We start from the raw sequence: 23421 nt of genomic DNA, 5'->3' as shown, positions 1-23421 counted from the left end.
GACTAGGAAATGTGCTCTGGGAAAGCTGCGCTCCTGCCCTGGCAGTGGCTCTGAGAGCATGACTTGTAGGCAAGTAGGTGAAGGAGCCTTTTCAACAAAGCAAATAGCTCATCTGTACTGCTTTCAGTTCAGTCTTGGTTATAAATTCAAGCCTAAGTTTTAAAAACCTCTTAGTTACATTGTCTTGAACATCATTTTTATCCACTTTCTTCGGTAGCTGATTTGGGAAGAGACTTTTTCTTTGTGGTGTTTATTGCAGAATGACCAACTCCCCTCTTCATCAGGACAAAATAGTCCTGTCCGCTTCAGGGAGAGGAAAAGTATATCAAATATTACACTTGCATGTGACGACAGTGTGTATTAACTCTTTTGCAGAGTTCTGAGTACTCAACTGCAAATATTTGCTTTATATTTGTAGAAGAGTTTGCTTTAGTCAAATAAGCTAATCGCCTAGGAGAAACACGTGGTCAGTATGAATAATTTAGGTGTCTGCTTGTCCTCTCGGGGGTCCACCATTCTATGTTACGTCCAGGCTGCCACCTGAGATAAGGAAGACGGAGGGCAAAGCTGACTGTTAATAGTCACCTTATCTTCCTCTCCACCTCCTGCCCCCGAAGTGGTGTACGAATAAAGCTGCATTTTTTGTGTGTGTGTCTTGGTAACTTTTAGAAAGTGCAACTGAAATATAATTAGACAAGTACAACTCAGGGTATTTTTTGTGTGTGTGTACAAAACAGACCTTGCTTTCTGTAGAACAAATGGACTTTATATAAATTTTCAACACAGGAATTCCTCAATCAAAAACAATCACCGTGAAGAAGTTTTTTTTGTTCAGAAGTATGAGGAAAAGGAGAGAGAAGGGAAAATGTTTTCCAAGAGAAGGGAGAGAAAGAAGTAGCCCTCTGTTTTTGGTGAAGTTCTCGTCTTCTGATAGCCTCTTGTCTGCTTCAGGATACTGTTGAAGTACCTAGTGAGCTGTAGTCAGTGGTTTACCATCTCACCCACCTGGATACCAGAACACAGATGTCAAAATTAAGAAATTTGAAGTGCAAAATAATGCTTTTTGTTACTGCCTGATAAAAGCCAACTTCTACTTCAAAACTTTGTGAAGACATATGAAGAAGCTGCAAGGACTTGGAAGTAAAAAGGAGAAAGTTAAGATGGTATATCATGTTCAGTGCTGTTGAAAGCACGAGCTGTGTTGACTCTGCTTGTGGTTTTGTTGTATTTCAGTTAGAAGTTGGACTTTCTGAGCAAGGAAGAGTTTTCTTCAAGTGTTTGTTTGCAACAGCATGCTCCTTAAGGAAACATGAGAAATGCAGAAAACAACTCACTATTTTTTTTAAGCCTAGAAACTGTTCTTTTGGATGACGGGGTGGTGACACTTGTAGTAATGTAATATAGCTCAGCTTGCATTATAAAAGACCTCAGTTCCTTTGCAGTCCTAAGATTTGAAACTGGTCTGGCCTTGGAGACGCTTGTGTATCAATAAGATGATAATTTGACGTACTTCAAAATGCCTGGGAAGACTTTCAGAAACCTGAATGATATATATGAAGAAGAAAAAGTGACCTTAAGTCGAAATTGTTCTGACATACATTTTCACTATGTCTTTTGCATATATAAATCATTATATATTGCTTTCCAATTTTTTTAATTGCTGTTCGTTGTTTTAATGTTTCTTTCTGGGACCTGGTTATTTTCTTTGAGAAACTGAAGCACAATTCCGTTGTCACATATCTCTGCACCTGTCTCAAAAGAAAAGTTAACTTTGAATTAAATAGGCAGTCTCAGCTTTACAAAGTAGATAGAGATAAATGACCAGTTTGTAATCTGCTTATCTTAGTTTCTGCTACTGTCTGCCTTGTTGGTAGCACATAAATGTTTATCTCCTGAGTGGGAATTTCCCAGGTTTTTTTAATCGTGTTTGAATGCTGCTCTAGAGGAAAGTTAATAATCTCTCTTGTTTTACTGTTCTCTGTTCTTCTCTGTGCCCCCTGAATGCTGCCGTGTTCTTACAGCCCTGTTTCCCCTCCTGATTCACTGGAGGGCTTCTCCTGGTCACCCATGTGGTGGGTATATGCTTGAAAAGTTTTTGTGGGCCCTAAGAGAGGGTCCAAAACGGGATTGTTATACAGACTGTCAGATTTCCAGAAGCTCTAGAGACAGGCTTTGAGTCACTGCAAGTGCTGCCATCAACTCATGCACGCTTCTTTCAGAGCTGACGGTGTTTGGCAAGCAGTGGATCCAAATGTTAATACTTAACGTTTTTTAAGTTTGTTGGCGTACTGAGGTCTTGACCTTTCCTGTGAAGCTGCTTCAATTATTTCTGCTATTTCTGGTTATCAAAATTAAGGCCCCCCCCCCAAAAAAAAAGGCCACCTGGCATCCTGCTTCCTGCTGGTGCTCTTTCCCCTGTGAGCACTTCCAAAAAGTTCCTTCATGGGCAGCACATGGGTTTGGTGGGATCGGGCAACTCTTTGCAGTCTTTCAGCTGTAGGTACTTGTTTCTTACCAGTGAGAACAGAAATGGGTTCAGCAGTCATGTATCAAACTGAAACTGGGCCATGCAAATACATGTGTATGTGCTTGAATGCTGTCTCCTGGCATTTAGGACACCGGTCCATGTTTGTCAGAGCAGTGTGTTGTGCTGCCGTTGGGAATACACTTGGAACAAAGAGGGACTTCGGAGACTTCTTTGACTCTGAGCCAGCACTCTCAGTGTGATGTGTTTAGCACTGGAGAGAGAAAAAACAGATGCATGCTTGTTTTTGTATTATTTGCGAGGAGGATCCTTTGTATGGTTTCCAAGGTCTTGAGGTTCGTGTATATTGTGCTGCCTTTTAACTCCAATCGCTGTAGTGTGCTCGGGTGGGAGGTGCAGTTTCCACAAGCAATTGAAAACACACATGTGCTGTTTTTTAAGGCTCTCGGACCTCCTCGCTACTCTGTGTCAGAGTGCCAGAGCAAAGTGCACCATGTTCTCAAGGCTTTTCTTGGTGGGAGTATGTAAAAGCTGTTAATTACTCATCTGTTACAGGCTGGGTGTTTTATAAACAGGTGGGGTCTATGGGTACATTTCACTCTCTTTGAAACCCATGTTCACCTACATTTTAGTGTTAGCAGTTGTCGTTGCACAACAGAGCTGAATCCTGAGAGAGCTGTAGGATAAAAAGCAAAACTGGTTGAATTTTCCTGAATTATCTGACAATACAGTAGTTTTATTTTCTTTGAGGATAAACTGCAGTGATTCATTAAAAAAAAGTTGGTTATGTTTGGTAGAAAATAAAAGCTGTAATTTTAAAGTAAGTACACTTTCGTGACTGCTGCTACTGAGGCACTGCTTAGAGTATGAAGATGTACATTGCATGAAATTTCAGAGTTGTAGATACTAGATGTCATACTGAAAGATTTGCAGGAGTTAATGCAGAAATTACTGTGTGAAGTTGTTTGCTCTCTACTTGAAAAGTAGTGACAGTCTAACAAGCATTATTAGAAGTGTCTGAAACTGAAATATGAAGGGTTTGTGTTTTCACCTTAGGACTCTAGCAAAGTTGTCAGCAATTGACTGTCATCACCTGCAGGGCTGGACACTCACGGTTTCAGTGCAGTCTGGGCATTGGGCACCAGCTCCTGGCTGAAGTAATGCTTTAGTAGGTCGGCTCGTGCACCATGCACTAGCTGCAAATCTGAGTGTTTCAGAGTAGCGATGCTATCAGTATTAACGAGTACTGCCCAGTGCCACGGTTACACCGGTGTCTTGGTATTCAACTTCTGGGTGGAGAGGCAGTGGGGTTTTGCTGCGGAACGTGGGAGGAAGAGGGGTGGTTTTCTTTCCCCTCATTGGGCCCACTGTCTGGCTTACTACCTGGCAGTGTTCGTCTTGCAACAAACTACATTGCGAGGTTGCACCGAGTGCTGTTTCATCCCCTTTTCATCCCCTCTGGGCTCATCGGACCCTTGTCCCAGCACAGCTCTCTCCGGAGAGGCTGCTGCGAACCTCGTGGATGCAGCAGCCCAGTCCCACTCCCTGATGGGGAGCCAGAGCTTGAGCGGCCGTGCATGTGAGGAGAAGGAGGTGGCAGCAAGGTAGCGGCTAAGTGGGAAAACCAGTAGTGTTACTGAGGCCATGAGACTATTTTGCAGTATTGTTGCCCTGTAATTACAGCATTGTGCGGTGTCCCATGTGCTTACAGTGCCATCATGGCATCTGTGCGTTGCCCATCTGTTGCTTGAAAGCAGGTAAATGTAGAGGGTATGGCGGTGGTCAGATGGAACCAATCATGATAAAAAATGTGTTTCAAAGCAACAGAAGAGCTGTAAGGACAGCAGCCAGGCAAGGTTGACCTGCCCCGTGACCTGGAGCTGGCCCTCGGTGACAGGCAGGATCCATCCCCACCACCAGTGTGGTCTCATCTGTGGGGAAGCTCCCTCCCTGGGCACCTGGGCAGTGGTGGAGGAGTAATTTTGGGGCAGAGCTTTAGGCATTGGAAGGCTGGTCTCCTCCAGCTCCTTCTGCAGTGAGAGAGAAAAAGATTTCACCAGAGGATGGTCAAGGAGTTTTAATTTAGCTGCTTTGAATCGTTCTCGGGAGCAGCCTGTTTTACCCAGTCCTTCAGAGGGAGGGGGAATGACAGGTTTCCTAATTTTGGAGCCCAGGGTGAGGGAGTGCTCACGTCCCCCCAAGCTCTCCTGCCTCCACTGCTTCCCCTGTCATGTGCAGCTTCCCCTTGTTGCAGAGGGCAAGGCGGCTGGTGAAGTTGCAGTAACTTTTTGAAACCCCCTGCATTTCTGACTTGCACAACGAGCCTGGCCTGCCCTCTCTGCTCAGGTTTTCATACAAGTTCAAAGGCTTGAGACGCCTGGCCTCAGTCTGTGTTGTTCTGGGGCAGAGGCTGTGGCTGGCAGTCTGGATCTTGGGTACTGCAGGACTTTCTGCTGCAGAAGCAAAGGGCACCCCTGCAACCACCAGACCTTTCTCGGGGAGCTACAGCTTAGGGCTCCAATCTGCTTCAGTGGACAGGGCACTCCTCTTCAGCCTGCTGCCTCTTAGCAAAGCTCACAGCAGCGTGTTCATTAACGCAAAACCCTACCGAAACAGGATGCCGCCATCCACGCATGGTCGCCTGGCTGGGGAGAGAGAGGCTGGGCAGCCGGCGAGTCGCACGTGATGCTGGTGAGACATCTTGCCTAACGCAGCACCGGAAGCCGCTCAGATGCGATGCTGAACCTGTCTGGGCTAGAATTTGGCAGTGGGGGAAGGATGAGGTGTAATGGCCAGAGAGGCGGGGCGGGAAGTATGGTAATGAGAAAAAATGACTAAAGATTGTGAAGAGGAAAAAAAAAAGGAAAAAAAAAAGAAAGGTGCCACTGATAAAAATGCAAAGTGAACAAAGATACTGGTAGGAAGGGAAAAATGAACGCTTGCTTATTTCAAGTGATAGGCAAAACTAGTAAGGGACAACAGCAGATTGCAATCTAATGATGAAAGGAACGATACACAATAGCAGAAGGGAAGTGAAATGAGAGAAAGGAGGGAGTAACTGATTCATAACTGCTTGCACCTTGTGTAACCACCATCTCCGTTTATGTAAAATGATTTTAAGGGTCCGTGCAAAACGGAATCAAGTCTCCCCACTCTGCCTGGCAGAAGTGTGCAACAGTCCTGCTGCAAGCTCATTTATGTCAGCTATTACACAGGGTACAAAGCAGTCAGCAAGTCAGACCTGACTAGTGACATTGTAGGTCACCTCTTACATTTTGCCTGCATACATATTTTTTGTGCTGAATTACATTGTCCTATCAACTGACGTTGTGGGGTTGACACTTTAAAATGAAGGTCTCTACAACAAACACATCAATAAACGTACAAACAGTAAAGACCTGAACACAGAGATGTTGAATATGCTAACCATATATAAGCATAAATTGTGTAATTCCTGTTTTTTTAAATGAGACTGGAACAACAAGGAGCACTGCGCTGCCCTCGGGAAGTGAGCAGCCATGTAATATTGTAGAATAAGTTTTGCAGTTCCTTATAGTTTTGTGGATTTAACGTGCCTGCTTAGTTTTTGTGCCTGCCTGCTAGTGCTGTGCACCATGTGCATCGCTGGTTTGTGTCTAAATCTTGATTCCTGGCAACTGGAGGAGGGTAGGGAGTTGAAGGGCCTGTACTTGACCGACTCCTTGACCCGTGCTTTACGTGCTTTGTTGCTATTAACTGCCTTTCTTCAATAGCTATTGTCTGATTTCTGTCTTGGTGTGTTCTGTCTTTTATTTGAGTCCTTTGCTGCAAGCCTGCTGCCTGCAACCCACGAGGTGCCTGCTGCCTGCTTAGGTATTTCTGTGGCCTGTTGCTGACCCAGTTTCTGCAGCATTTAAACTGCCCTTTTGAAAAGAGGGCATTTCTGGCCTTTGTGAGCGTTCCCAGTGTTGCTGGGATAATGTGGCTGATCCCGCAGATATGGGTAGTAACTTTAAAACAAACATACACCCCTGCCCTGGTCCCCATGCTTTCAGTCCTGCTTGGATTTTTTTTTTTTCATCCTTGTAAATAAAAACAATTATTAATGCTTTCTGGTCATTGAAGCTGTGGGCTGCATTTTGGTGGATGGTTTGTTCTTGGAATAATTACTGAAAAGTTTGCTGTGCAGGGAGGGGAGGGCAGTGCCCAGCCATAAGGAGCATACACTTCCAGATTTTAAGATGAGGACGTTCGCTTTTGTTCCCAAACTGAGGAAGCTCGTTTGGGACTTGGAGAACTGCAAGTTGCCCCATGTGTGTCTTGGCTTTGTCGCAAGGTCTGGCTTGGAGGTTCGGTCCTGCTGGGCGTGAGCACTGGGTTTGGGGACAATGACACTTGGTTTGAACACTCACACCTTTTTTAGTTTCCCTCTATCCGCTGAAGTGTTACAAGCTGTGGAAAGGTAAGATGAGATGTCGAAAACGTGACCTTGTGGTAGCTGCAGATCCACGTGTTACCTGCTGCTCGCCGTGGTTTGGGGCAGCACCTCACGCTTCCTTATTCCCTCTGTCTTTTTGCCACACTCCTGCCAAAAGCCACGTCTTCCATTTTGAAACAATCAGAGATCTGCCTTACAGAGCCTTGTTGCTCCTTTTTTAGTGTAAAATATTGCAGTGGAGTGACACGAAGAAGCATGTTCAGAGGTTGCATGCACTTGCCAAGCTTGCTTTCATGCACTTACGTCCCACACGCGTCCGTACTTTCGAACGCGTCCGTAAGAAGGGGCAAAGTGTTCCACGCTGGTCCTGCTTCTAGGCCCACCCCAGCTGCCGCTCTGCCCACGAGAAGCCCCGCTGGCTTCAGCAGGACTTCATGCACATCCTGGCGGGTTCCCATGCGGGACCGTGACATTTATTTGCTTATCTCGCAGAGGAAGGAGCAGTGAGAGATGTATGGCTAAGCTCAGTTAAATATGCCTTTGGGCTGCAGAGAGATCTTTGGCCTGTCTGAAGGCGCTTTTCCTCTCACAGGCAGCTTGAGAAGCTCTGTGTCAAATAGGTTAACGTGCGGAGCGTGCAGAAGCAAAGCGCATCCTTTCTTGCAGTGGAAGCACACCTCTGGTTTGAAGCTTGTTAAGAAACTAAAAATAGCGTTACTGATTCTTTGCCCTTAGTTTCACAGGTGAAAATTTCAAGTTGGTGAACTCCGATTAGCTTCTTAGCTTTGAAATAAATGAGGAAATGCAAGAATCTACAGGAGGTGGAGTCTTAATGTAGTACTTGTTTGCAAGTACTTTTTTTCTTAACTGATACAAAATAATCAAAAGCTGACTTCCTGCTATTTTTTTTCAGCTCATTTTTCTCCTCTTCCTTCCCCCACCAGCTATCCTGCTGAAGGAAACAAATGTTAACTTGTTGGCTCAAGGTGCCCCTTGCTGAAAGTCAGAGCTCTAGAGGTTAACGTGCCAGCTGTAACATACCTGAGGTTTTTTTGGTGGTAGACATTTTGTTAATAAACCTGTGAAACAGGGTGTGTTTCATATGGTTCTGCTTTGTTTAATAGCAGAAAGTTGCAGCATTTTGTCCGTCAGAAGAAATTGGCTCAGAGCATATGCTGTGCATTGGCTTCAACAGATCCCAGATGTTTTGTAAGGACCTGGTAATTTCTGCAATAAGCATTGTAACTACTAATCCTGGTAATGCCAAAATTTTTGAATTTTTGCCAGTTTGAATTTTCTGGTATAAATTTTTTCATATCTGTGTTTTCTTTAACAACATAATCTAACAAAGTATAGATATAAGGTAGTACTTAGGAGTAGGTCACAAATACACTGTGAGTGCTTTCTTTTATTAATAGCACTAAATCATGGAGCTGTCTTTTCATTTTGCATACCACAACCCAGAGCGCCGAGTGACACAAGACAGGCGAGCGTAGCAAGTTGATCTTTTCAAAAGGGGCAGCTGGGGGAATTCGGCAGGCTGTCTGCGTGGTGTCCTGCCACCGTGCGAGTTTACTGGCCTTAGGTGAGAAAGTGGAAATGATCCGATGCTGTGGAGGATTCCCCCATTCTTCTTCTGCCTGCAGAAGGGGATGTGCTTGGAAGTAGAACCAGAGTTTTGTATGGGGAGTTGGAGAAGGAAAGCTTTTACTTCAAGAGTAGGTGTATATGACTGGACTGAAGCGTATAGATGAAGATGAAAGTGCACAGTGCAATCAGTCAATAAAATATGAATGAACAATAAGTAGTCTGCAATTTTTTTTATCGCTATTGTAATTTTGAAAGGTTCTTCATAAGAAAAAAGTTCCATATTTTTCTGGAGAAAATACATGTCCTGGCTAATAAATAATACTACGTGTCACATCTGTAAAATGGCATAGATCCAATAGGTTACTGCACCAGAACAAAAAGCTTTGTCAAGTGACACCAAAACAGTTGGAGGGGGACTAAAAAGGATATAATACATCCCAACTGGGAGGAGTGGAAAACAAGAACAAGAGAGTTATGCTCCTGTGAGATGGAGGCGTTGATTTTGGGCTGAAGCTGCTCTTTTGGTGTTGCTATTTGGTTACTGACTTATCTTTAACTTTTCCTCCTTAAGATTTGGTAGCGGCCCCTGGGGTGTGGGAGAGCAGCTTTGTTCCCCTGCTCTATGCAGGACGACTGTGTAACCACAGCTTCACCCTGCAGCACCGTGGTTAGAGTACCTTTAAGAAAAGTGTAGCCTTGCTCCTTCTTTTTATATTTCTTCTTTGCATCGTATTTTCGCAGTCATATATTACAGCTTGTGAAAATGCTGTTCAATGACATGAAAAATTAGGTATTCTTAGAATGCTAGTATATGTAGTTTAAATTCTGGGTAGTTTGCACATGATTCAGAAAGTCTTGTGTGAAGTTTCACCTGTTAGAGGAGAGAATTAAGTTTTTAATAAGTCTGGCAATCAATAGCGACAGTAGTTTTTCTCCTTATAAAACTGAAACATAGCACTGAGAAAGCTGGTCTTGGTGTGTTACTCAAGCAAATGCTTGATACAAGGATTTTGAAAGAGGTGTGTGTATTTAAGTTTTTGAGAGGGACTTCCCCAGTGTCTTACCAGTATGTAAAATAATTTACTGCCTAATGCATCTAAATTATATATTGTAGTGTTTGCTTTTCCACATTTGTAGCATTTGAAGCTATCTGGTAAAGTTTTCCGTATTGAACCCATTTTGGTTGTCCATCTTCATATGCTGGCTTAAACAAGGAATGCTATTGGATGCTCATAGGTAAATTACTATGCTTAAAGGTTGGTGCTCAAAGATTATCCTTTGTTTTTAAAGATTTGGGCTGAAATTCACAAAAGAGAAGAAATGCAAAGTCCAGGCTGATGTTTTCCACTGTTTTGTCAAACTTGGATTTTGCAGCTTTGAGATGTGAACTTACTGACTTTTCCATGGCTTCTTTTCAAGGCAGGTGGTATCAGGTGCGTTGTCCAGACCAAAAGGAATAAATTAAAAGCAGAAATTATTATTATTACTTCTTTAAGTCCTAGGTCTGAGTTTTCTTGTATTTGCTTAGCTTCCTTTTTAGTTAATGTTCTTTTTTCTGTCTCAGGGGGGAAAAAAGGGGAGGGGATTTTTGGTACTTAATGGGTTCAGTGTAAAGGTTTCCTGTGGGCTGTTAAGATCTACCAAGCAAATCTGTGCCTTAGCTGTCCTACAGGCCTGTACTCTTTCATTATAAAAGAAACTAAAAGGCTTGGATTAATGCAGAAACAGCAAAAGGCAGCTCCCGTAGGAAGATTATCACTCTTAATTGCTGTAGGAAGATTATCACTCTTAATTATTAAGCAGGTCAAGCTTATCAGCGACCACAGAGTTCTTTCATGCATTTTGCTGAACTGTTCTAACTTAAAATGGTTTCTGTCAAGATGGAAGTTTTTTGGCTGCGGCTGTAAGCAGAAAAAGGAAATGGTTGGGTGCAATGATATTTGACAAGAATGTAACTTCCCATTGCTGTGAGCTTTGCAGCCCCACTGTGCTTCCTGTCAATGCCTCCCCCCTTCTCTCAAGGCAGGAATCAGATTCCGTGAGCCGGAGAAATACTGCATTGCCCTGGCATGTGAAAGTGAAACACTTGAAGGAGGGTTGCTGCTGAATTGACAGAAACTGGCCCTTTACTCTTCAGCTTGGGGAGATTTTTTGAGTAGAATTGTGTGTGCTTGATGAAATGAATTTTTATTTTAACTGGTAAAAATGGAATTGCAATTGATACATTAAAAAGGCGAGGTCTGTTTTCACTTGGATCTCTTCCTTCTGTACTGATAATTGTCCTGTAGACACTCTGCAGGAACAGAAAACAAGTTCATTGCTATTTTTAAGGGAATTAATTTAGTTGAGGCAGATGTGATAGAATTGGTATTTGTTTCTTCTGGAATATCAGTCTCTTCCTTTATTAGATTCCTAATTATGTTAGTACACGACTGTGCTTAAAACAGCCCTTGCCACTAAAATCTTCTGCCATGGTTTCGCCGTTGCAAGGACAGAATTAAATACTTTACTACCTAGTAAGTAAAGATAATAGCGCTCTCCTTAGGTACAAGGCAGGTGGATTTGTGGTCTATCTTCTGCCTTTCTTAAGGTTGTTTTATTCTACCTCTTTCACAGGGCCATGCTGTGAAATTTGACTGCTTTCAGTAAAATGCTTTGAAAACTGGGTAGGGAACGGTCATTTAAATTTCATGGTATTTCAGCACAAGGCTTGCAGTTAGTGCTTTGCTTTTAGCTGGAGGAGGCAGCATGCTGACACTGTGGAAGCCTTTTCTCTAGGTACTTCTCCGTGCGCTCTTTCTCTAGGGTTCATGTTTTCAAAGTGTCTGAAAAAGGCTATGAGCAGCAAGCACATCTCCACTTGAAAATGTTTCATTTTCAGTTTAGAGACTCTGCGCAGGAGCTTGGATAAACAGTGTGATCTTTCAGAGCTGTGGAGTCTCATAGCTCCTCTTGAAGTGATTTTGAGTTGTGAGAGTTGAGCACTGTTCTTCAAAAAGCAGCCATTTATTTACATGTATAAAGTAGGTGAGGGTGCTTGCAGGTTTGACTGCCTTTCTTAATGCTTGTTAATTAAGTAAGATAGGCAAAAGTTAACATCTCAGAAATGATTTGTGATCTTACCGTCAGTTTTTGAAGAACAAAACTGGGTTATGCAGGCAGTTTAAAGGTGGTGGTTTTTTGGGTTGGTTTTTTTTTTTTTTTGGCGGGTTTGGCAACTACAGGGTAAGCAAATCACTTGAAAAAAGTGGATTTGGCTAAAAAGCTTTGAGGTTGAAAAAGGAAAAAAAATATCGTGAGCTGTTTTGTGTGCCTTTGGGGTTTGTGGTTTTATTTCGCATACTCATGGGCTAGAAGCATTCTTTAAAAAGACATGAAATGCAGTATTTTCTCATAACCCCAGAAGTCCAGGACCTGGTAATTCAAGATAAAACGTCAAGAATGCCAAGGCTCCTGATGGAGCCAAAAGTGTGTGTTTGTATTAGGCAAGTGACTCTTTTAATTTGTTTTGGGAAGAACTAAAAAAAAAGAGTAAACTTTATTGTTTCTGTGATTTTAACAGTTTAACAGAAGATTGCTGACTTAAAAAAAGTTAAATTGTGAAGCTTAAAAAAAAAGGCAAACTAAAAGTTTTGTTTCAGAGCAGTTATCATTGTCTTAAGTACTTAAGAGATCGCCTTATGAAATATTGCAGTATGAACAAGCAATTATTAAATTATACAAAGCAAAAAGGAAAATGAAGGTTGATGTTCTGCTTGCCAGGATATTTGGGATTTGCTGGCAGTGGTAGAAATGCTTCAGAGGAAAATACGTTTGATGTGCATTTTGAACTACTGGGCCCCGTACACTCATCCAAAACAAATAACTTAGATATTTCTTAGCCTAGCTGAAACAAGACTCCTTTTTTTTTTTTTGTGTCAACAAGTAGTTACAGGTTCAGCTTAGGCCACATGGGTGCCTGATTTGCATGCCCAATTCACTGATAACCCACTTACTGTTCTCCCAGGTCTGTGCTTGGGGTTATCTAGGGGTTTATGTACCTTTTGATTTTTAAAATTTCTGCTTCCCTCCCCCCCCCCCCGGCTCAAGAAGACTGTCCAAGATGCCCAAATAATACAGGGTCCTCCTGGACAATCTCTACAGAGTGTTGGTTGTTGCTTGAAATTTGGATGGCTAAAGGATTTCGAAAGAAGAGGTTTCAGAAAACAATTTCAAATGAACTCAAGTCATTGTGAATTAATTTCTTAATTTAGTACAGATTTCAGTTATTTCAGAAGTTGCGGACTGATTTATAGGAGGGAATAATTCCGTTCTGCTGTTAAACACACTTTATTGTGCTGCTGCTGCTCAAATACAAACCACAGGCACATCTGGAGAAGAAAGCCTTTTCTTTTCACCGGGATGCTCACTATAGCGCTTCATGCCTCACTGCTCATCATCTCCACTAGATTTCTTCTTGAGTCTTATTCTGATTTTTATCATGGTCCGCATTTAACTTCTTTGGAAGGTTTTCAAGGAGACTGTTTGGGTGTGAGGGTAGGGAGAAAAGCCAGGTTTTTTATCTGTGTGCTTCCATTTACATCCTGGTGAGAAATGCAACTTTATAAGCGCTGTACTGTGAGATACTGTGAGTTTGGTGATTGCAATTTTGTTGTAGTTTTGTAATAAGTAAAACCGAAGCACTGCTGGCTTAGGTAACTATTCTATGAAGGGTTTATGTGAACATTATTGCAGGATTTTATAGGAAGAGGGAGCACAGGCAGTGAGAGGAGAGAGGGTTACCCAGAAAGGCAACTAACAGCAGTGGAAACACCAGGGCTAGAGGAGAGGACCTGAGGAGGCTGCTCATAGTTGCTGAAGGAGAGCGATGCACAAGGGGCCGAATGGAAGTAACGGAGAGTGGCTTGTGCTTTACACATTAAGCTCGGCTTACATACCTCTTTATCTCAGTACTGTTTAAAATAAACTAAGTATCAGCCCATTGAAACTTTAGTGAGCAGGTCTTGGCTATATGCTGCTTCGCCAACCTCAGAAGCTTAAAAAAAAAAAAAAAAAGAAAAAGATTGCTAGACCTGTCTGCCCCCTTAAATCATGACTTTGGCTATAAATCATGGCATTTGTTTTTAGAGAGATTGTCTTGTCCATTTCACTGGTTTATTTTGGTTTAGCTCCCCTTTCCTATTTTCCTGTAGCCAAACCATGCAAAATAGCATGCATGCATGCATGCACACATATTATTTGATGGGTAACACCGTTTTGGCTTTTCCTGCTTTCCACAGTCTAGGATTCGGTCCCTGATGTACGTAGCATAGTTCAGAGAAAAAGACGACCACTCTTCTTCCAGAAGCAGCACAGCTCTCTGGTAAAGCATGTAAGTGAATTCCTAACGATGGGTTGCCAATCCCCAAGCATTCAGAAGCACTGAGTCAGTCCTCCCCCTCTTCCCTAAACAATGCGGTGCTAAAAATACCAGTCTTTTGCCTTCTAGGTTTCCAGTGTTTAAAATTCACATTTTTGTTCTTTTATCTGCTGGATGTTTTTTTCCTTTAAAAAAAAAAAAAAATCCACAGACTGGTTCATCTGTTATCAGCTAAGTCTTATGTAGGTATGGGACTTTGGGAGAAGTCCTGTAAGTCTCCAGAGCCAAGGTGGCGAGCATGGCAGGGCTGAGGCCATGGGGAGCTGTGCTTCTCCAGGTGCTGCACAATAGCTTGCCTGTGAGCTGTATCGTTGCAAGGTAAACTTATGTTCTGATTTCTGATGACTCTTTTTGCTTCTAGGAAAAAAATTAAGTTTGGTTACAAAAAATCATGATTTAATAATGTTCCTGTTTGTGTGTTTGGCAGAGTTGCCTTGATGGTAAACAAAAGTTTTAATTTTGTATTTCCAAACAATTTTATCACCTCTTTTAAAGCCACTGTCTGTCTTCCAGGAGCTGCGGTTTAACCTTCATAACTACTGCTTGGTGCTTTTATGGCCTTTAGTAAATGGGAGGTTGAGAGAAGAGAGGGACTAGGTGATGTGACAAACCAAAGCTTCTTATCAGCTCTGCAGAAGACTTTGGTTCAGCTGCTGCTGGAAGCTGTTTCTATTTCTATGTTAATTTCCTCTCAATTAACAATTTTCATTTGTCAAAATAGTTTCTTTGCATCAGCTGCAATCAGAACTATTAAAAGTATTTGGGTTTGGTTGTCTCTGTACGTGTGAACCTCATCATCTTAGTCTGCTTTTTGTTTATCAGGTGTAGTCTAGAGAAGTGAATCTAAAATTAGTCAGTAAATGAGGTTTTTTAAATTTCATTTCTCTGTTTCAGTTTACATATAAAAATTGTGCTTTCCTATACAATACATACATGCTTTCGTATCTCAAAACCTCATCCTGTGGGTTCGTTAATATTCCTGCACTGAATGTACGAAGTGTCAAAATGCCAAACAAGTCAAATTTTACTTTTATCAATATACTGAAAAAACAGTACTGCCTAAGCAGATTCACTCAGAAGGACTTCTTGTACATTAAAGAATCCAGTCCTTTTTGCCTGCTGCTTCCAATAAAACCCTGCAACCATAAAGAAAAAGACCCGACAATAAAAGGCCTTCCCCTGACTTGCTTTTTCTTCATCTGCTGTGAACAAAGGGCACAAAAAGGAAGGATGAAGAAAGGGCACCAAGTAGCAATTACGATTATTCTCAACTACAGACGTTGCTATCTGAATCATCAGATAACATACATCCTAAGATAATCTAAAGTAATCAATTAAAGTAAAGAAATAAAGATACAAGGAAGACTTGAAGGAGCTAATAGAAGAAAAAGGGACACTGGGATAAACTTCCTTCCAGGAAATGTCCCTTCGCTTCTGCTCAGATACAGCTTATTCTGCAGATTACTGAGTGTTTTATATGTATAATTAGATGCATTAACTCAGTTTTGAAGTTTTATTTAAAAAAAAAAAAGGCACAACAAAACAAAGAAAAACCAACACACAACCCAGCAATTTATTCAGAGTAGATTTGGTCTTTTGTTTGGATTTTTAGGAGAAATACTTCTCTTGTGATTTTGGCCGGTGAATTATGAATAAATCTGTTATGAAGAAAGATCTTTTTCTGTTGGACTTTGGGGGAAATAAAAGGGTCTTCGCTTATTTGGAACAAATGTTTGTGTGTAATATACATTGCACATAAATATTAGGGTTTGGGGCTGTGAATAAATATATAAAATCATACTGACCTGGTTGTTTAGCTGTTTTTGCTAATTACATCAAAGAGTAACAGAACTGAAAGAAGCGAGGGCAAAACAATTTCAACTATGTATGTAACAGTGCTCTCAGCATCCCTGTAGTAGCATCCTCTTTTGTTAGTCCCACATCAACAGACACCAAAATGTTCTTTCCTGGAGCAGGAAATGTTGTAAAAGGCTGGAACTTTTCCATGTTCTCTGATGCCCTTTTCCCTACAGATAAGCACTTCTGGGGCTTCTCAGTGGAGGGAATATGATGGCTTAAGATTTTACAGCTCATGCTGCTTTTAAAAAAACAACAAAAAAAACCCCAAAATGCTGCCCTGGAGTGACACATTTTTCTGCTTGCACAGGCGGTCGGGGCTTCTTGCATTCCTCCATCCTGCTCTTCTCCCCTGGTGTCACCCCTCTTCCTCACCCCACGTTCCCTTCCAGCCCCTTTTTGTCCACTCCACATCCACCTTTCTCCCCAGCAAGCATCCCTGGTGCTGGGAGTTGTGTGCACGCTCAGGATTTGACCCTCTTTGCTGGGTGTTTTCTGTGAATCGGGGTGATGAGCTGGAGCTGCCGGTCTCTCGGGCTCACCCTCTCCTTCCCCTCAGAGCCTGCCCCCCATCTTCCCCCTGCCCTTGGTGCTCTGGGTGGCCGTGTGGAGCCCTCCCTCACCTCCCCAATGTTTCAGCTGTTCTTATTCTTTTTTCCTGGAGATGGATGGTCCAGGGTGTCAGCATTTTAAATATATTGTGAGGATGGAAAGGAGGAAGGGCATTGAATTGTTGGGCTGGCAAGTGATAATGGGGCCAGTTAAACTAGTTTTTTGATACAAAGGCAATTACTACTAAGTGTTCAAAGTAGTTGCCAGGAGTTCCCTTCCCCTCTTCTATTTCTTTCTCCTGTTTCCCTCCACTTCTGTTCACTTGTGCTTAAAAATGTCTCCTGAAATGTTGGAATTGACCTGCTGTATCAAAATTTATCATTCAGAAGTTGGTGTTCAGCTGATCTGCTGGAAAAAACAGAGATGCCATTGAGTGTGGACTCCAGCTTTGTTAGACGACATGCTTAATGTGATGTTAGCTGATTTTAAAAGCAATTGAAGAGTAGTTGGAAACCCGGCTTCTTCTGTTATGAAGAGAACTGTTTCTCCACGTTTGTTGTTTCAAGACTTCCATTCTTAGGCTGATATTTGTGTGTCTTTCCCAGGCCTGTAACATTCTCATGAAACGATCCGTGTACTTTTTTAGACATGTCATCTGCAGCCAAAAGAGAAATTTTTGGCATACTTTGAGGTGAATCTATTAGTGAAATGAGGTTCTTTAAAAGAAAAAAAAAATCCAAAAAGTAAATGTTTTGTTTTAAAAAGTGAGTTCAACTTTTAAATGTCTTAATAAATTGCCTTTGACATTTATTTCCATGTCGGATCCCCTGCAGAGATCTGAATGTGTTGAATTGTGTTTGGAGCATGGGGATGCAGAAGGGTGTTCTGCCAGCTTCCAGCTGGCTTTAAGAGACTTGCAGGAACACATTGGAGAAGTACACTTCTAATGTAGATGGGCCTGTCCCTTTCTCTCTACAGTGGTGGGCTTTAAAATGCATCCTGGTTGTGCAGGTGCGATGGGCAGAATGATCCCCTGCCCATTCCCGCTATTCCAACCTGTCGTCATCTCCCTTGGGGGGAAAAAAAAAAAACCCAAAACAGTGGTGGATTTCTCTTTCTACTAGTCCTGCCGTTGAATAAACTCAGCTCTCAAGTTATTTTTTTTGGCACTGCTTTGGGGCCACTGATAAGCAGTGCAGACGCCCTGGAGCTGGCCAGCGGGCAGGGTTATGAGCACAGCGCTGTAGGAATGTGACTGTTCTGCTTTCGGGGCCAGGCTGGGGCTTGGAGCAATTTGGCAGCTTTTGTGGGGCGCAGAGCAGAAGCTGGATATCTTGTAACAACAGTCCTGTTCCTGGGGCTCCTGGGGAGCGGTGTGCAGGGATGCTCTGAAATTACCTCCCTGCTGAGGAGTCAGCTCAGAGCCTGCAGAGTTTGTTAGCTGAGGCTTAGCTTCAGCTATCCCAGGTCCAGGCTGCCTTCTCCAGGAGGAATGGGACAGCAGCCCTGGGATCCTGCTGCTGCTCTGACTGGGCTTTTCCCGTTTTCTGACTAGTAGAGGGTTGGCTGTAATTGTTGACTGAACAGTAATACAGTGCACTTTTAAGAACCAGTGCTACAGCATGGCCTTGTTCACCCAAACTGAATGAAATGCAGTCTTCTACATCCACAGCTGGGTTTGCACCCAGTTGGTACATTGGGTACCTATTGCAGAGAGCGAGGGTTCAGGGGAAAAGAGCTGATGCTGCTAGAGCTCCCCAGAAGGAAGATAGTAAGTCTTGGAGAGCCAGTGCTAATTACACAAATTGGCACAGAGGAGCACTCAGCTTCTTGCCGTTCTTAGCAAAGGTGTTTCTGGTGGGAAAAGGTATTTCAAGCAGTACCTGTAAGATGCTAGAAACTTAAGCGGTGATGGGGTTCAAGGTGATACTGTAGCGCATAAACCACTGGCTTAACTTTTATTTTGCTATATATGTGTGTGCATATAAAAAAAGGATCTGAAGACCCTTAAGAAATGTGCCTTCCCCCAAAAGTCTGGTGCTTTTACTGTAGTAGTAGTAGTTTTAATTTCTGTGTGTTTACAACAACAGTACTCAGACTTTCCTTCTGGGTACGTCTCTGAGGTTGACTTTTGGAAGGGGAAGAAAGTGCTGGTTGCTGCGGTGTTTCTAGGAATGGAGCAAGAGTTGGCTGGGGCAGAGACAAGGTGGTTGGAAGGAGACTGTCAGTCATCCAGACTTCATAGTTCTGCATCATCTGTTCTTTCTTTATTTTCTAGCAGCTCCCCAGAAATGCTACCTGGATATATCGCATTCCTCTTGCTATAGCAGCAAGGGAGTTTGCTCCCTTGTATGAGAAATGTTTTCATAAAAATTGTGGGTTTTCATAACAACTGATTTTTCCTGACTGGTGGTAAATTATGATGTCTCTATTGGTTTGGAATATAACAACAGAATAATGTAGGTACTTTAATGTATTAAAGGTGTAATGTTACAGAACTACATTTTTAAATTGGGGACCAATTAACTGTACTACCACACATTATGCAAAGCAGCTGGATAACTAATGAGACCACAGTCCATCCCTCCCTTCTCAGACTCATCCCTGTTAGGATGCTTATTAGCATCATCCAGTAAAGGTGACACTGGTTCTGGCTATGCAACATGCAGACTGCTTCTGGGGAAGTTTTTAACAGCATAGCGCTGGGTACGTAGATGTAATGAACAAGTGCTGAGCTTGTTTTTACCGCTGTGGTTGTTGGGACTTGTGGAAGACAAGTTTTAATTGAGAAAGTGGTGAAGATATCTTGGGATTTCTATGTTATAGGGCATTGACTCATGTTGAAATAAGCTAAAAATATGCTAGAACTGATGGGAACTTTATTGTGAATTTTCCTAGGGCAAAGGAAAGATGATGATGTGTGTGTTTCACATTATTTCTTCATCTCTTTTGCATATAAGAAATGAGTTGGCTTTTGCATTAAAGCCACAGCTAGGCAAGCACTTCTTTTGATGTCGGCTTTTGCCCAAGCTGCTATTTACTTCTCTACCTCTGCATCTCTTAGGTTTGCTCGTACCAGTGCTTGTGTGAATGTCGAATTGACGAGACTGGGGATCTGCTCCATGCTGACGTAATTTTCGTTCCCCAGGACTCTTTTAAGTTGTTTTCCCTCTGTAGTTCACTGTGCAGCCCCATAAAGAGGTGTATCAGCATGACTGGGGGGATATGTGCAAGGAAGGGAGATTGTCCAAGCCAGCATTGCCTCTAAAATGGGATACTTCTCAAACTGCACTTTTATTGGCACGAGCTTCCCAGCATGTGCTGTTGTATGGAAACCTTCTTAAAAGGTCAGTCTTATGGCAGCGAGAGGAATGTTTGAAAAGATTTGGAAATAGAGCACGTTTAGAATATAGAGTCAGAGCCTGTAACATATCTTCCTTCCCTGCAATGTGTAGCATCATGCCCACTAAATATTAATTGTGGCTTCTTTTCCCGTTTTTTCAGCTTCTCGGCAAAGATGCCTCCAAATGGGAAGGCCTTACATTTTCACCCGTCAGTTCTGCATTTTGGAATGCAGTGAGTATCTTACGTTATTGTTATTTTGATTAATAACAAAGTGGGGAGGAAAAACTACACTGGGCTACATTTGGGTAGAGAACATTAGCTGAGATCACGCTATCCTGTGAAAAAAAGATAAATAGTAAGTAATTGCCACAGAGTTGGAACTGTGTTTCTTGCCTTGTAGTACTTCGTAAATGAAAACCAACATAGTACTAGGAAGGAGGAAGAGGGAATAGGGAACTATAACACACTCTGGGTACGTTTCAGGTGATTCTGCATGGATGTCAAATCAGTTCTTCACGCTGGTTGTTCATTTCTTGAAAAATTGCCTTCCTAGTGGAGGGGGACCTTGTTGCTTCCTTTAACTTCTGAAAATAAAATCCAGAAAGTCCCAGGCAAACATACCGGTAGAATACTTGAGATTTTTCTTTTTAGTTCTCATCTAAGAAAACTTTAAAAATTATTCTTAAATGATAATCAGCCTTTGGTCTATCAGTAACCGAAAAGAAACACAGTCCCCTTGTGAGTTAAAGGAATGTTTCAGAGGATTCACAGAATGAGTGTATAAGATGCTGGGGTTTAGGATGTATTAGCTAAAGCAGAAGCCTTAAGAGAATCGTTGCTTTAGCTGACAAAACAAGACTTTGGTTATTTAAACTTTTTTATTCAAAAATTTGTGCCTCATAAGGGTTGTTAAACTCCCGGTGACTCAAATGAGTTTCGGCTAAGTGCACCTATCACATCCCAATGTTACTTATTTGTCTTTGTATACTAAAGGGCAAAATTTGTTTGGCATGTTTCCAAAGAATAGTAACCACTAGGAAATTGTTGCATATCAACATGGTTTAGAGTGATTTGTGTTTGTTGCTTTTTTGTGCATTGCCTGTACTTATAAAGTGAATAACTTCTTTCTCTTTTTTTCCCCCCCTTTAGATTACTGGGGTTACCCAGAGCTAAAATGCTGCATGCCTACAACCCTAGTAGAGATAGAGAAGTTGTAGTGAATTCAGTGTTTACAGCTACTAGACAGTTTCATGTGTCTCCTGCTCATAGCCGGGTGAGTGTTGATGTACTTTTGGAAACTATGTAATGGCCAAGTGCCAAGCCTTCGTGCTTCCTTTGGCCTAAGCTTTTCATTCTGTGTTTTCTCTTTGTGCTTTTTTGTAGGACCTCCAACTTTTTTTCTGTTTTGCTAGCATTTTTTTTGCTCACTTCTGCTTAGACTGGTAAGGGAGAAGACGTCAAAACCTACAGTAGGAAATTTATTTTACAGTAACAGAGAAAGAGAAGAATTTTTCAGTGTTAAAGAGACTTGTTTAAATCTCATTCTGCTCTATGCAGCATTATGCAGTAATCCACAGGCATGTGGGTGTTTTACAGCCTTGAATTTTCAGTCTTTTGAATGGTCTTGCATATTCCTCAAAAAAACTGCAGTGAAATGTTTTATGCATTTTGTATTGCAATTATGAGCATAATTGCCTTATGATCTAAGACCATTATTTTAACTCTGAATTTTAATGATGTATAACAATATAACGCATGTTAAGAATGAATTGCTGTGATCTCAGTTTGATGAAGCCCAGATTTTATCCTCCGCTGATGTGCAAAGGGTTTTTATTATGCTTTCATCTGATTTGTGTTTTTACTATGGCTGAATGGGTATTACTGTGCAGACATAAGCATCATTGTTCTTTCTGTTAGACCTATTTGGTAACTAATTGTGTTGCCCAAGTTCAGCTTTGATTCGTTTGACTATGTATCACAGGGGGGATTGATTCACTTTGTAATAGGTATCTATATGAGGGGAAGCATTTTTGTGCGTGCAGAGGCTGTCAGTGCTGCGTGATTAACTTCTCTTGCAAAAAGGAGTCTTGACTGACGAGGCCCAAGCTAGCTGAGAAATTCCAGCCATAATATGGCGAGTTGCTGCGTTGTCTCAGTTCTTCTCCATAGTAAGAGTCGAGAGTTGTGGACAGAAGAAACTTCTCAGGACTGAGGTTCTGCTTAGTGGGACCTACAGATAGAGGTGTACATGTGGAAATGTCTGTTGGGCTGTGCGACTGAATGGTGGGTGTCGTGATCACTGGCACCGAGCAAGCAGGCTTCTTTGTGGTCTCTGCAGGTGATTCCAGCGATGGGAAAAATTTCTTTCAGAGTGCTCTTCCTGCCAACAGAAGAAGGCAGTATTGAAAGCTCATTATTTATAAATACCTCATCTCACGGAGTACTTTCATATCAGGTAACTACTTGTACTTTTAGCTTGAGTTTTGGATTTACTTGCATTTTAAAAAGTGATTTTCATACCTTTTGAACTTAGAGACTTTCAAAGTTCATTGAATTCCTGATACAAATCAGGTGGGGTAATGTTTACAATTTATCCCTTTTACCAGATCTTGCTAGTCTCATGATCCCTCATACATGTATATGGCTAAAATTACTACTGTTAGTGGGACTACTTGCGGTAGTAAAGCTAAGTGTATTTGTATATGTGTACTTACAAGATCATGGTCCTGTCACTACTAGTTGGTTTCATGTAATAACTGCAGTCTAGAGTGCACTGTGCTGGAATGCATTTGTCATGAAAAGCCTATTTGGGAAATATTTTAGGTGGTTTTCAGCTACTCTGCAGGATTTTATGTAAACACATTGGGGATGTAGCACAGGGTGAGAGGTTTAGGCCCTTAAAACATGAAAGTCAAAGTAATGGTTGTGCATTAAAGCCATCTATTGTCTGATTAACTAGTGAATTCAAGCAAGTCTTAAGCTTTTTTTATTTTTATAAGGGCCATTATATACTCCAAATTCTTTGCTTTTATTAATTTGTTAAAGAAAAATCTAACTCTAAATTCAGTGATTTTTTAAAAACAATGCTGGCTTTAATGAACCATCCAGCTATTCCATTCCAATACTTTGATACTGTGCTGGAAAACAAAGCTCCTTAAATTGAAGCATAGGTTAAGTTCAAATGAAATACATGTTTTTTAATACAAATGTTGCATTTATCTAGTATTTATTAGAGGTAATGCCACTTGGCAGGAACTTTTCGTCAAGGATGAAGGAAGAGTGCATTATAGAGTGATTGACCTTTTCTTTTTGACATCTCCGCTCTCCTTGCACTCACTCCTGACCCCTTGATTTATTGCCCGGTCAGCTCAGCCAGGGCCTTTTATCAACAAGTTGTGGGGAAGCAGTTGTCAGTGCCACCAAAAAATGAGTTTGTCTCCTGTTGGACTGCTGCTAAAATCAGTAATGGACTGGTTTTCATGGAGAGTTTCACCAGCCGCCTGAAACAAAGGAAGTAGCTGCCCATGATTTCAGCTTGCATTAGGTTTAAGAGTTTCAAAATTGGGCATAACTTGAGTGGATGATGCACAGTTACAGTGCTCTTGAGAGCCCAAGTGCCTTGAAACATGTTTGATGTTTCTAATGCATTTATGCAAGAGTGTGTACAGAAGATTCACCCAAATAGAGAAGAGGTACCATTATAGTAAAATGTACTTTGTAAGTGCCTCCATAAAAAAAAAAAAGCATATTCCCTTT

General features: G+C 41.8%; 1 protein-coding gene across 5 annotated transcripts in view; it reads left to right on the top strand.

Moving 5' to 3' along the window:
• The window catches only part of TMEM131L (transmembrane 131 like), an 83678-nt gene that overhangs the window by 16324 nt on the left and 43933 nt on the right, over positions 1 to 23421 (top strand). For all 5 annotated transcript variants that reach the window (XR_007766469.1, XM_050896710.1, XM_050896709.1 and 2 more), the window contains exons 4-6: positions 19825 to 19896; positions 20815 to 20938; positions 22004 to 22120. Coding sequence is in view for 4 of the 5 variants with exons in the window: in XM_050896710.1 (XP_050752667.1) it covers positions 19825 to 19896; positions 20815 to 20938; positions 22004 to 22120 (313 nt within the window). In the remaining variant the exon portion in view is untranslated. The remainder of the gene's footprint in view (positions 1 to 19824; positions 19897 to 20814; positions 20939 to 22003; positions 22121 to 23421) is intronic.

The sequence above is a fragment of the Gymnogyps californianus genome, chromosome 4 (genome assembly GCF_018139145.2).
Source record: "Gymnogyps californianus isolate 813 chromosome 4, ASM1813914v2, whole genome shotgun sequence".
NCBI classification, from domain to species: domain Eukaryota; kingdom Metazoa; phylum Chordata; class Aves; order Accipitriformes; family Cathartidae; genus Gymnogyps; species Gymnogyps californianus.
Note: the sequence above shows the minus strand (reverse complement) of the source record. Positions and strands in the feature narration are given on the sequence as shown.